This window comes from Bombus vancouverensis, chromosome 13 (assembly GCF_051014615.1).
Source record: "Bombus vancouverensis nearcticus chromosome 13, iyBomVanc1_principal, whole genome shotgun sequence".
Lineage (NCBI taxonomy): Eukaryota > Metazoa > Arthropoda > Insecta > Hymenoptera > Apidae > Bombus > Bombus vancouverensis.
The window spans coordinates 9,033,106-9,047,868 of NC_134923.1; the positions used below are offsets into that span (position 1 = coordinate 9,033,106).

The window sequence follows — 14,763 nt, forward strand, 5'->3', positions numbered from 1 at the left end:
ATAACAATGGAATATTCAAAGAATTAAATGTAATTCGACATGAGAGCTAGGTAGGAAGGAGCGAGTTCGATTCGATGGTAACAGAAGATAAAAAGAAGAGACGAGCGTGGTTCAACAGCAATGGAAGATTTAAAGAATTGATTTTATTTGACAAAAGTAGATTGTTCGCGTGGAGCAACGATATATGAAAATGTCACAGAAATCGCAATGGCTAAAGAGACAGGATCCGTAGAATTAAAACTGAGAAGCTGATGCCAGAGCCATTTTTATAGATTCGACTTAACGATTTTGAGAAAAATATAAATTTGCGAAGTTAGCTTGATGAAGATTGAGAAGAGAAAAGTACTGGTGTATTCGATTGGAAATTAATATACAGTCCGTTAGATGATGGCAAACCTGAAAGATTCGTGAAATTTATTCAGAAAAGTAGAATGTAATGGCAGTAGATCGTTAAAAGATTAACTCACTAAGATTGAATCTATTTGCACTACATTTTACTTTTGGCTTATCTCGCGATTAATACGATCCGATACCAGTCGATATTACTAAACAGAAGTTGTAAACTGCTAAAAATACTTTGGCAGTGACTATGTGAGTAGAAGTGCCATTAAATTTCTCAATAACTGGTTTCAATATACGAAACGTTTATTGCCAGAATTAGCCTCGGACACTTGGAAGGACTAACATTAATGAAACCTTCTAATGTACATAGTTGGTTCTATAATAAATTCTCTACCACTTAACGACGATTTTTCTGTATGGTATTAATACCTAGCTTTAAAAGGACTTGTTCTATCTCTTCGATATTTTAGAATTCTCGGCGTTATTAAACTATCTGACAAATTGAAATAAATCGAAACCTAATTCAATTCCTCGCCCATCGTCGTCCAATCTCGTCATCCAATCTCCTCATCCACCTCAATTACCTATATTATTTCTGAGAATATGCGTTTTGCATATGAGAACCGGTATTTTTCAAATGCAAGAATTTCAGAAAATCTCGTGAAACGATTTTTGAGACATCCTGTATGCACCATGTTACGTACGATTCGTCTCCGTTTTCGAGATATAAACAGAAATACTGATAGTCGTCGAGTTAGGGCATTATTCTCGTACTCACTGATATGAGCTGCACGTTTTTATAATGATTATGTTTTTTATTGATAAGAGGGAAACATTGACCTCGTCGATAATATTTACACCGGACAGCGATGTTAATTAATTGCATTAAAAGTTAGATAGCTGGAATGCATCTGATTACAAACTTGTTCTATTCTACTTCACCATCTCGAAAACGAACCGACTCATCGAGTATACAACATTCTTTGCCCAAAATAGCCTCCCACACAACTTGGCAAAATTCGTCGATTGAGATCTGCATGGAACAATCTTTCAACAAATGACATACTTTTCTTTCTAATACACTTTTGTATATTATGTGCATTCTGTGCACTTTTGCATCCGCAAATCTTCCAGAAAAGTACGAAAATCCGCAGTCTATCTATGCCAATAAAAAGAGCCTAATTGCGAATCTGATTCGGCGATTTTACGCGGCGTAACCGCGACAGTTCGCGAGGAGTCGAGTTCCAGCGATCGACTCCTCGTAGATCAGTGAAAGTCGAAGCAGCTACTCGCTGCTCGCTCTGCCGACAGCCAATCCGACACACGAAAGACTGCTCTATCAGCGCTGTTCAATGGCACACGCGATCGTGCACGGCAGGTACGAGGCCCGTGTTTCTTTCGACACGCAGCCTTCCAACAGCTGCAACGCCACGGGGCTCCAATTTCGGCATTTAGTTTGACAGTTTGGCAAAGGATCGGGCGAGATCATGTTGGGCATATCGCTCGAACGCTTCGATTAGCTTACATACAGCGTTGCTCCGAGGTAATTAATCGTGCTGGATTTTCGTGAATTTTATAGAATCAAGGGGTGGCTGGATTTCAACCCTCCCGCCGTGACGACGTTGATCGAATATTTATTATTGAAGGGTTCGTAACAAAAACGATCATTAACTCCACATGTTTGTCTCTTCTGTTTGTTTTCCTTTTCTTGGAAATTGAAAGAATGCTCTTATTATATTCTGTAATTAATTGATTAATGATCCTCGATATTGATGTAATTGCGTATCTGTTACATAAACGAAGTTCTGAAAGCTCGATAAAAGTTGCTTCGAAGAAATAACGACGTTAAAATCGTATGAACATCGTAGGAGGTTCAAGATATGCAAATATCATGATTATCATTAGAAACTCAAGCTGCATAACTGGACAACTTATTTATCTCTCAATATCCAAATTTTTAACCCATTTAGGTACATATATCCGACGGATAAAAAGCAGATACTTCATACTCGTTACATTATGCATGTGTATTTAGATACCTTTATCGAGACCATTCGATCAGTAATTCAGACCTATCGAATCTGTTCATCTTAAACACACCCTGTAGTAGCAGCTGCCGGAGCGGGAAACATCGAAAAACCAACACGCGGAACACGATCTTACTAAATGATACAATTATAGGTGTATCGATCGTTGGAAACATTTCGACCACTATACTTTATATTAAGATCAAGATACAGTCCCATTCGTAAGTATTATGATCTTATGACACTTATGTACTGACACTTAGTATTAAGACACTTATGATCTTCGTATGAAATTCGACAATTGAGACGTTTCGAAGGTATCGATGGATTTTCTGAACGGTTCGTGTGAGAGTCAGAATTGATGGAAATTGTAATGAACAAACGCGACAGCTACAAGACAAAGAAAAAGTAGTTGATTTTATTATTATATTACTCGCGTATCAAACTGACGAGAGTATTACTGCACTCATCGTGAGATTCTTCTTATAAAACATTGAATATTCAAACAAGATAATCGTTCGAGACCTTATAAGACGATAATTAGTTTGTTAATAACGATTGAAGGATATTTTGGTAATAAACTGTCCAATGTTCACGAGTGCCTCAATCGATAAGATTACAGTCATGTAACCCAACAATCTGTTTATGATATCGAATATAGTTCTTCGAACGAGATAATAATTCCTGGACGTTTTGTTAATTACTTCAATAGCAACGATTAAAAGATGGTCTCGTGATAAATTCTTAGGTCTTCATGATACGTACTTCTGTAGCCGAGTGTATCGTTAAACTAGTGCCAGTTGACCATAAACCGAGCTAAGTTACGCCGCTATGATCGCAACCACGCGACGACCAGTTATTTCCACCCGATGCAAATTCGCCTTTTATCTCGATTGTAAATTCCGTGAAATTTATCGCAGATCCTTCCAGCCAGCGCCCTCCCTTTGCAACGCGGATAACGTTTCTGTTTTGCACGCCTATTCGCCCGTAACCCTAAACTAAAAGGCGATAGAATAGAAACGAATATCGATGGTGGCGTGGTTAATAATAATCGGCATTCCAGTTGCAGACGGTGATTTTTCACGGTTTTCGCGACCATTCGGATCCGGCCTAATGATCGCCTCCGGTTCCAGTACTCGCCACGACAGTCTCCACTTCTCCCTTTGCTCTCCAAATGCTTTATCGCGCGCAAAAGCACGCCGAGAACTCGTTTCGAGAGCTCGATGTGGACCTTTGATTATTTTACTGGGGAATTCGTTCAACGGTTTTACCACGCGCTGGCTCGTGCAAGAATTCCAATTATGAGGCTACCGTTTTGCCTGTTAGCGATCTATCGCTCGAAAATTTTCACGTTTCGATATTTTCCAGGATACTTTTTACGGTCGAGTGTTTTCAGGAACAAACGAAAATGCATCAGGAAGAATAAAATTTGCGTTCGAGGAATTCTTCTCCGTTTGATTAAAATTCCACTTTCCATTTTTGTATGTTGTTAGAGAGATAGGGCCAGGGTTGTTACTTTTAAAATTTAAAATTCTAGAATATTACACGTAACGATTCAGATTGTTAAATATCATGCTATATCTTGTATTTCGTATTATTTCACGTTTACTAAATTTTGATATTTAACACGATAATGAACTAACAGTTTGGAAACTAACGCTGTTATCTTACTTTTACTCTTTACCGTTACTCTTATGTTGTTCTTGTAATGAGAATAAAAGTGTCGTTGTTCGCACAATTTCAATGGAAGCTAAATTACTCGCGAAATTGGAAGAGAATCTAAGAAAGTTCAAAGATCTCAAGCTACGTTCTAAAATAAGAAACAACTTATTAATTGAAAAAAGAAGACCGAGAAAAGTGATCGTTCGCAACCCGTGATTCCCAGTAGCTTCTTGAAAATTCTGCGCGTGAGTAACGTGAAAAGGACGCGTGCAACAAATACACACACTTTACTGATACAGCTACATATACTAATACGGCTACTAATACAGTGAAGTGTTAAATGGAAATGCATAGAAGCCGCATGGAGCACGTAGTTTGGTCGCGGATCGTGAAACAGAGGAAGAAGGATGCGTGTGACGTCCACCGGAAGCTGTTGCTTCAACGCCACTTGAATTATGAATCAAGTCGGCGCGTGCAAGAAACTCTGTGACACGATGAGGAGCGGCTGAGGCGAGCTACTCGGTGCCCCTATTTTCCTCTTTTCTTTCCTTTTAAATTTAAACCGTTAGGGCGATAAAACGAAAACCTTTATTCTTTCGTTATTCAACCATAAGTCAATTTTTTATGTACCTGAAATACTATAACTACAAACTGTTACTACAATAATACAGGACCTGTCTACGAACAATTTCCCTATTGTACTCTTTAACACACGATCCTAAGTATATTACAATCTACCAATCACTTAATAAGCGGAAATGCCACGATAATAAAACTGAATTACGACACGACCAAACGGAATTGAATTTCCTTTTAACAAGACTTCCTTCACCCTACAAATACTAAAAGTCCTCACAATATCATAAACCCGCTTTACGATACGTCTCTAAAGCAAATAATTGTAAATTACGCACATATACATGGTGAGTGAAAAGTTACGCTTCTGAGAAACAAAATCCTACGATCGAACCTTCGTCCTATTTCATTTTCAATCCATCGTGCATGCAGATATCTTTTCTTTATTTCGCGATTCGTAATCGTGGAGGAATTGAACACACCTTGTTTTCTGCGATAAGAAACGAAAAGAAAAAGAGAAGAAATAAATAAATAGGGTACTACCGTTGGCAAACATAAGAGATAAGATTGATCATTGACCGAAATGGGGGCAAACTCTTAATTTTTACTCGCCAAACTTACATTGACGTTCCTCCGTAGTAATTTGCATAGAATTTCTTCAATTTCCACGCACGTGTACCTACTTTCCATTTTTTTTTTCTTCCGAATTTTTCATTTTACACGAAATGTTCCTACACACACGTCTATATATTATATTTATCGAATCTTATCTATGATATTAAGTTTCATTATAAAATTGTATTAAACTTTACGCTGTGCAACTGACGCAATCTAGAAAAAATAGTCGTATCTTACGAATGTTGATAAATACATTGGAAATAGAAGATAGTCAACTATGTGTATGCGTCTAGCTTTTACTTTTCCTTTCATAAATCATAATTTTGATATATCGTCGTACATACAGGGTAGTTTATCCGTTTCATGGTTCTATTTAGGTCTACCCTGTATATAGTTTCATACATACGCGCGAAGATAGACAGTTGGAGCTAGTTTATATGTACTTCTGGGAACGTATAAATCGTTCTACGGCCACTTACTTTGCAAAGAGCGACGCCGGTGTCCAACCTGTCCATAAAATTGTCAACGTTGATTCTCAGCTCCGGATACAGCGCGTTCAACCACTCGGCCAGATCCTCTTTCATCGCGACCAAATACTCCTCCGAGGATTTGAAGGGCCTGTAAGACCTCGCCTCCAGAAGCACCGACATATTGCTTGATCGATACCTGAAACACCGATTGATCCTGCTTCATCACGTGCTTGTCAAATTTTTGTCTTTATCGTTATATTACGCATGAAATTTCCAAACATTTAATTTTGAATAATTATTTATTATTATTATTATTATTATTATTATTATTTTCATTTTTAATATTATGCTATATATGCGTGGAATTCATTTTGGATATTTAATTTAGACTAACGGAATAAGTAGTCTATTCAGCAGTTCGACGTGTATTTTTGAAACTAAATTCCACAGCTAAAATAAATGAAATTGCATATATAATTTTTTAGTATTAAAGAAAATAATAATATCTTTGCAGTGTATAATTAATAGAAGTATATCATTAAAAAAAGTTAGAAAAATATCATTACTGTCTAATCGTTTCAACTATGATGCAGAAATGCTACACTTCCAAATACACTATACTCATATTATAGGTATATTGTTTATGATTTTGTTTTTATTTCTTTGTAATTGTCCGCCCTTTTTACTTTATTAGAAGTGGAAGTCGATCGAGCACGAACGTTTAATTCAGTCCGATTTTATTTATAGATTGGTTTATGGATACGAGTGGGTCGCGGCTGATTGAATATGAACGGTTATGGGCTTTGCGGTTAGCATGTGCATACTGTGTGGTAGGTGTTTAAATGACTTTTTATCGGCTGTGAGATTCGTGATTACATATACGCGAATTTAGGTGTTTCTACGATCTTAGCAAATTTGTTAACTCTCTCGTCGATACTTCGTTAAATAACAACAGACCTTAGTTAATGGTTAAAGGAGCGCATAAAATTATACAGCAACTATTTCAATTAACTGTAGGATATTTTAAAACTATACTTAATAATACAGACTAAATCGTATTAAAAATATTAAACACCAATGATGTTGAAAAACTCCAATAAAACACCAATGAATGGAAATATTAATTTTAAAAAAAGTATTTAAAAAGAACTAAAAAGGGAACAATTAATTCATCAAACCTTCGCTTTCATAAAGGTACACAGAAATACTCAAATAAAGCTAAACCCATAATTACAGGTCCGGCTGGAACAAAGTATCCCAATAGGATCATTTATCAGCGAACACAATTTGCAATTATAATACGACAGACCGTTTTTCCAAGTCGGACGATCCACCAGTAACCGATTGAACGACGTGTCAGAGTGAAACAGAGTGAAACACATTGTCGATGAACAATAAAATTTCGAGGGATTTGCAAGACAATGGCCTGGCCTGGTCGTTTGCTTGTATCGTCCTAGAGAAAATTCTCCCCTCTGGTGGCTACTACCGGTTAAACCACCCCAGAAAACGCTATCGAACAATGTGGCTAAACTCGTGCCATATCCCATACGAAACTCCCCTGGCTACCCCTATAAATTTCCATTGGTCTCATAAAACGATGAACCCACCGGTGCGATTGCCCCTTTCCAAACGAACGTTCAGCTTTGAAGGGCCGATTATGGCGAGCTACGGGACCATCAGGCCTTTCTATGTGCTTTTACGTTAACGAAATACGATCTCTTCTCTCTTGTTTGTTCTTTATTCACAGAGTACAATTTTAAGTTAAATTTTGAAACCGGTCGTTTTACTGGGCCTGGTAAGGTCGATGTTAATGCACAAACAATGGAAATGATTATCAATCGTTTCTAAGGTAAGACCAATCTATGAAAGCAATTGTCGAACATTTTCGAGTCAACGGAAACTATTGCCGATGATTTCGGAAGTAAGAAAAATTATTTTTCGTTACCGTTGTAATAAATCATTCCACCAACTACAGAACAAATTTCCAATAATTCCAAGTCAACGAAAACGACTGTTAATAATTTCAAAACGTCATAGAAACGATTCCTGGCCAAGTTAATAAAAAGATACCTAATCAGTCAACGAAAAAAGGGCAACAAATCGTTCCATTATATCGGCATTCAACCCTAACCTCAGACTCCTATCGTCTCGACCAGGAATCTAAAAAGTTCTTGAACAATGAGAATCACTGTCATAGAATCGCAGTACAAACGCTTCACCGACCATCAATCCCAATAAAAAGCTAACGAAGAGTACAATAGAGGCGGAAAATACGAACAGAGAAAACGAATAAGGAGAAGGAAGGAAAGGAAGCAAGGGAAGAAACGTAGCAGAATGGAGACGCGGCTCGAGAGGGAAGAAATCATAAAGGCGAGGTCGATGGTTCGTGAGCCAACATCGGCGATTGTGGATTACAGGCTGGCAAAAGGTGGCTTTAAAATGTCACCCGTCTCGTGTTTCCCTCGGCTGCAACAAGCGTGATTTACTCGTCGTTTACACAGCGTATCTATCCCGTAAGCTCTTCAGGGGACCCCGTGGTTCACGTGCTAACAGGTGTTTTCTTCTTAAATGGCAAAGTGCGAAACTTACATCTCTCTAGGAGTTTTCTTTCTATGAAAATGTTGCTACAGATATAAGCGAAATTCCATGGGTTGTGATATTGTGAATTCATGGTTAATTTCGAATTATTGTTCATTTCACTGGTTGTAGAATGTTCTAAAGTTCTGTTTGACATGCATTTCTTTGAGAAGTGCAGATCACGTTAAGAAATGTTAAGATTAACCAGCTTTTCATTGATGTATGCATTTCGAGGAACGTTGCAACAATCATTTATATGATGTGAAGATATATCTGCATTTACCAATGAATGGGATAAATAAATGACTCTTTGGTCAGATAGACGTGCTCTTTAAAGAAAATCCGAACGAACTTGTTACTCCATTCATTATATACAACATTTCATCATCAAACCAGTGAAGAATACAGCGCACACTGATGCCCTTTAAACAAGATAATATCCAAACTAAGAACGATCATCTAATATTCAACAATTTTAAAACGTCTACCACAAAGTCTTAACTTCAGTCGCCTAAACATTCTAAAAAAAAAAATATATATATCTATACCATCGATATAATTCGCAAAGTAATCAACCCTACGCAAAACTTTCTCACATCGAAGTGACAAAGACTGCAGGTGAAAAGATACGAAGACTTTATGGCTCGTAAAACGAGCTACTTTCAATGAAAACTATACGTGGAGCTGGAAAATTTCAATTGGACACGGCGAGGAGGCGAGGATGCAGGAAGTGGTGTGTCACGATGTTAAACGAGGCACGCTCGTTTCCATACACCTACCAGCGTGGCGCGAGCGAGCAACGCTTTCACAAAGTTGTGGCAAAACGCGATCGCTATCTCGCGGTAATTCCCCGAGAGTGCGAGCGGCGTGTGCGCGCGCATCGTCCCGCGCGATTTTTCAAGTCGGACAGCTGCGCGCGCAGTAAGCGGATCGATTTATGCCCCTTCGCGTTCTCGCACGGTTTCCATGCTTCCCGATGATCTATGGATCGTCGCGAATTCACTCGGTCTTCCGTCCTTTGCAGATTTATTTTCCATCTTATGGTTTATCGCGTATGGTAGCGGTTGGAGTTTCTGTTCGGGCTTTATGTTATTGAATTATTGAGTTTTAAATCCGATACCATGTGTATTTTCGACCAGTCGCAGGGAGACGCTTTCGCGATGAAATGCGTCAACGCGAGTCGTAAATTCCCGTTACGATTGTAATAATCGACGCCGCGAACAGATCGATCCCCTGATTTCCGTTGAGATCATAGAGTGGTTGAGGTGGTATAACGCTGCGATTAACAGCCTTATAAACTATGCATTTCCAACAATTTTACACAAGATAGTAACGCTGATGCGTAAGATGTAAGTGAAGAATAAATGAAAAATAAAATAAATTTTCAGTGAAAATGTTCAAACTGTTACATCGTGTATCAGATCATCCTATAAGTAATGAAGAAATTATCATTTATCTCGCTAAAAGTTGCAAACTTTTTTAAGGTTTCGTTCAAAAAAAAAAAAAAAAAAAAATGTTGAAGAACGCGCGTTACGTTATAATCGATAATGAAGTACTTTTTCTAATTCAGAAGACGAGTTCTTTTAAAGTATATTTCGCGTGTTTACAAGAATGAAAATCTGTCCAACAGCCCGTCAAGTCGATTATTTCTCCGCGAGACATCACCGTAGATGTTTATGTTTATGGTTCGTAGAACAGGTACAGTATGAAAAGGTTGCAAGTCGAGACGAGTTTTCCTTGGCAAGGAAGCGGGGAAAGAAAACGAAAGACAAGGCGGACGAGCTTCAGCTCTCGGAAAGTTTAGCCTCTAATTTACGGTTAGCTCGTAGTCAATAGAGGCGCGTGTTATCGCGAAACCAAACGAGGGAGTTGCTAAATCAGTGGCTTCGACCACGCGGGTTGCAGAGGACTAGCAATGGGAATAAACTGCTTCCAAATCTATACAGCATTCGATATGATAATTCAAACTATCTTTGAGATACAAATTTTAAATTAAAATTCCAAATTAGATAATTTATTAACAAACCTGATCAAACGATTCATGGGAATTTAATATTTTTTATACGTATATTATTAGGAAAAGATGAGAAAATTGTTGCATTTGTTAAGAATATTGTAGCATCTTACTACAATTAGTTTATTTAAAATGGATTAAACAGGTGTTGGTTAAACAGGAAACGATGGTTGTTTAACGTGAACTAAATACAATAATGTACTATAATTTAGGCAACTACATAGTTAATTTGCAACTGTTAAAAATAACAACGTAAGTTCGCTCTCGCCATCCATATGCAGATGCGCTAGTTACAATAAACAGTAACTAGAAGATAGTTCTACATATAATCGATAGGTTTAAGATATTCTTTTGTTTTTATCTCTAGTTCACGTAAGATAATGCAATAAAGGTTATTTAGCTCAGAACGGTGTGTTAGATTTATCCGAAGAATAAACTAATAGCTATTGTGATCCTACCTCTATATACAGAAATAAATAAAACAGCAACTCTCGTCACCACGGTTCCAACGCTCTCTCTCACGCGGACCACACTGTCTCGACAACGCTAGCAACACTGTCTTGACAACGCAATTCGCACTCTCTGACTTATTAACTAACACTGACTAGTAATTCGTCTTTCACCCTTAGCATCCCTTTGTCTTTTCTCTTAGCTCCACTACGCACATGTTCCACAACCGCTCGTGGTCAGGGTCAGGCAGGACTTTTCCGCGTTATTATTCGATTGAACACGACCGACGATACATTGATGGGCCTGTCGGCACTTAGGCTTACTCGCGACATTGTGTATAGTTCGCCCGATATTTCTTAGATCTTTCGTCCACGATACTACAATATTTAATTGTAATAAGATATCGCGCATGTGTTCGTAAAAGAAATTGCTAAAGAACGATGTTTCTTACAATGATGAAATACATCGATGTTTGTTTCAATTTCATAAAGTGAAAGTAACTTGCATTCAGTAGCACGATGCTAACAATAAAATTACATCATAGACAAATATTGCGTAAATACAGCTTGTTTATTCAATATGTTAAAAACTTTCACCCCTCCCCTCCCCCTTCCTCTGGATGCAATAAAAATCCTCGAAATAAATTACTCTGTGTTTTTGTCATTACGCACATGTATATGTACACACTGCGAAATTCATTACGCTGTCTCAGTAATTAAAATCCCTTAAAAACAACCGTCTGAGAAAAAGATACTCCACAAATAAGAGGAAGGAGAATTATTTACTATCGTTATAAAATAAACGAAAATTGCTAATTGTTACGTACACTCGTTGGAAATTGGCAAAATTGCTTTTTCGTTTCCTCTCTTTTCTCAGTGTGTAATGTCAGTAAATACTATTTCGCGATTTATGTCTAATTTAATTAACGATGAATTTCATTTTTAAAGCAATTTTATTATCATTCTCTCCCATTTCTAGAAAAGCATTTATTTATTAAATATCAAATTTAGTATAGTTAAATAGAATTATCGATAATAACTTAGACTCCATAAAAAGAATGACTTGAAACGTTCAATTTTCTTGCAATAAAATACGCCTTAAATAAGAAAAGGAAGAAATGACAATGAAATTGCTTTGGAAATAACTCTTAAAGGACTAAACAATCATCGTGCGATTAAACTCGTGAGTAACTCGCAAGAAATTCAATTATTCCATTTACGTTAACGTGCTATGAAACGTCAAGATAACCTTCGCGTTTCCCAGTCGTGATTTATACACTCATAACTTCGTTCGACTTCGTCGTATCAACCTTTTTCCTTTTACTTCGGCATTTTCTATCGCGTAATAAAGACATCGGTATGTATACTAAAAATCGCGAACGCGTAAGAAATCGTGATCGTGTTCGTTTTCTGCGTAAGTAGATCGGCTGGTTTCTCGTCATTGTCTCTCCCTCGAGATTCGAGCCTCCTGGAACGCGTAATGAGGTTAATTGGAAACGTACAAACGAACGGATGAATGAACGGATGAATGAATCAGCTGTTATGAATGAAAAAGAGGGTTCCAGGCAATTCTCTTACGCTAATTAGCATTCGGCCACTTTTTCCTATCTATTACAAGTTTCGTCATTTTATTTTCACTTTTTACTTTTTCTCCTTTGGCTGCAATTTTCATATAATTTTTATATATATTATTAAACCGATATAATTTTTGTTTATGCTATTGTTGTATATACCGTTATTTTATAATTAGTATTCCTTTAAAAGTAATCAAATTGACAATTTTCTAATTTTCCAACTCTTGTGTCAATCGGTAGTTGAAAACAAATATTCTACACTTGAATGATAGGTCCTGTCTCATTTGCTCTTTCTGTTTGTTCCGCAAAAATATAACTTACGGTTCCAAGAGTATCCAAATAAATAACATACGACTTAAAAGGTACAATTTTCACAAACAAATTTCTGCATAAAGAAGTGCAGCGCCAAAATGCTGGGACTCATAGAACAATAATTTGAGAAGTCACTTATTTACTATAGAAACTTGTACACTATAGAAATGGAAAAGCTGTTCATCAACTAACAAAACGCAGAAGAAGAAGAGAGACATTCTTCAACGTCCTCATCACCCACTTTCCTATTTTTATTCCTATTTAAAAACAAATGTTTGTTACTATCTATATCATCTCTTGTTATTGTTAACCAAAAGAACATGTGAATGAAGAAGAGAGACATTCTTCAACGTCCTCATCACTCACTTTCCTATTTTTATTCCTATTTAAAAACAAATGTTTGTTACTATCTATATCTTCTCTTGTTATTGTTAACCAAAAGAACATGTGAATGAAGAAGAAAGACATTCTTCAACGTCCTCATCACTCACTTTCCTATTTTTATTCCTATATAAAGACAAATGTTTGTTACTATCTATATCATCTCTTGTTATTGTTAACCAAAAGAACATGTGAATGAAGAAGAGAGACATTCTTCAACGTCCTCATCACTCACTTTCCTATTTTTATTCCTATTTAAAAACAAATGTTTGTTACTATATATATCATCTCTTGTTACTGTTAACCAAAAGAACATGTGAATAATAATAGATGAATAAAAACATCGAGATACTTTTTATAATTATTTACTACTATTAATTGTAAGAAACGAAACGAAAAGAGGAAAAAGAAATTCGCCAACTAACAAGACGCAGAAGAAGAAGAGACCTATCGTTGCTCAATGTTCTCTCTCATTTTTCTGTTTCTATTCTTATCTACTCTTCCACTTGTTCACCGAGTGGCGTGCATACACTTGACAACTCTTCTCTCTTTCTTTCTGCTCGCAGTGTACATCGCGCGATATACCGTTACAGCGAGCTAAGTATACCTTTAAAGTACGCTCACGTAGGTAAACTTAGGAACTGGCTCTTTCATACCGAGGGCCACGCACCTTTTGATATTCCGTCCCTTTCGCGCGGTTCAATGGAATAATAAAAACCCTACGGGCGCGACTATACTTGCTTCTTCATCCATTGGAATCTTGTCGACGAGCTGTTACGATGGCCAGTCGAATATTACGTAAGAACTTGGAGTTAAAAAATTACAATTTACAATGTACCTTTAGATTGTAACAATGTAACTTTACGATGTAACTTTGGGATATTAAAAAAATCGCGAACGAAAGAGATGGGTAACTCTAGCAATGCTATATTCCATTTTGCAGAAAGAAGAACTGAAATTGGGAGGAATCGACGATCGTAGAAATTCGAAAGATGCAATTTCCCGCGTTAAGAAAAATTTGAAATTGAAGAAAGAAAAAGAAGAAGAAATTAAAGGAAAATTCTACAATCGAAGGAATCGATAATCGTAAAGACGTAACTTTCTATCCTTTTAAAAAGAAAAGTACGGATCGAAGAAGCCAACAATTGTAAAAGTACAACTTTCTACGTTTCTAAAAAAAGATCTCGAATCGTAGAAATGAAAATTGTAAAAATACAACTTTCTACCGTGAAACTTGAAATTTTCTAATTTATACAGTCAATTAGTAATACATAGTTTGATAAACTGAGTACGCGTACGTTGAAACATGGTAACTCGATTAATCATATCGATTTTCCTAATCGGTTTACCGTAGCCAATAACAACGTAAAATCGTGATATGCGCCGGTTAAATCGATAATTTCACGAAAGTATAAACGCGATCGAATTGAACGGCCGCGTAATTAACGGTCATTTGCTCTTTTACTGGCCGTTAAATGTCAACTAGATTTCTTTTCCCTTATCACCTGTCGTTCTCTTTTTCGTTATGGATCCTACCCAATTGAGTAAATTATCGGAATTCTGCATAATTGGTTTTGACTGTGGGTTCACGTAATCCTTCGTTCGACACGTTGTAATAATTATCTTTATGGTATAATGCCAGCCCCACGATCGTCGAGATCGTGTCATAAATGAGAAGTTGTTATTGAGTACGTGACTCGGCTGTTAAGTAAATTACCAACGTGATTCTATAGTGGTTCACCTTTTTCTTTCGAAGAAATT

The 14,763-nt window shown here is 36.9% G+C and overlaps 1 protein-coding gene across 2 annotated transcripts in view; it reads right to left on the reverse strand.

Annotated features, from left to right (window-relative positions):
- Positions 1–14,763, reverse strand: part of LOC117158843 (uncharacterized) — an 88,297-nt gene that overhangs the window by 62,685 nt on the left and 10,849 nt on the right. For both annotated transcript variants that reach the window (XM_033338197.2, XM_033338189.2), the window contains exon 2: positions 5,705–5,891. In XM_033338197.2, the coding sequence (XP_033194088.2) occupies positions 5,705–5,875 (171 nt within the window). In that variant the 5' untranslated portion in view covers positions 5,876–5,891. The remainder of the gene's footprint in view (positions 1–5,704; positions 5,892–14,763) is intronic.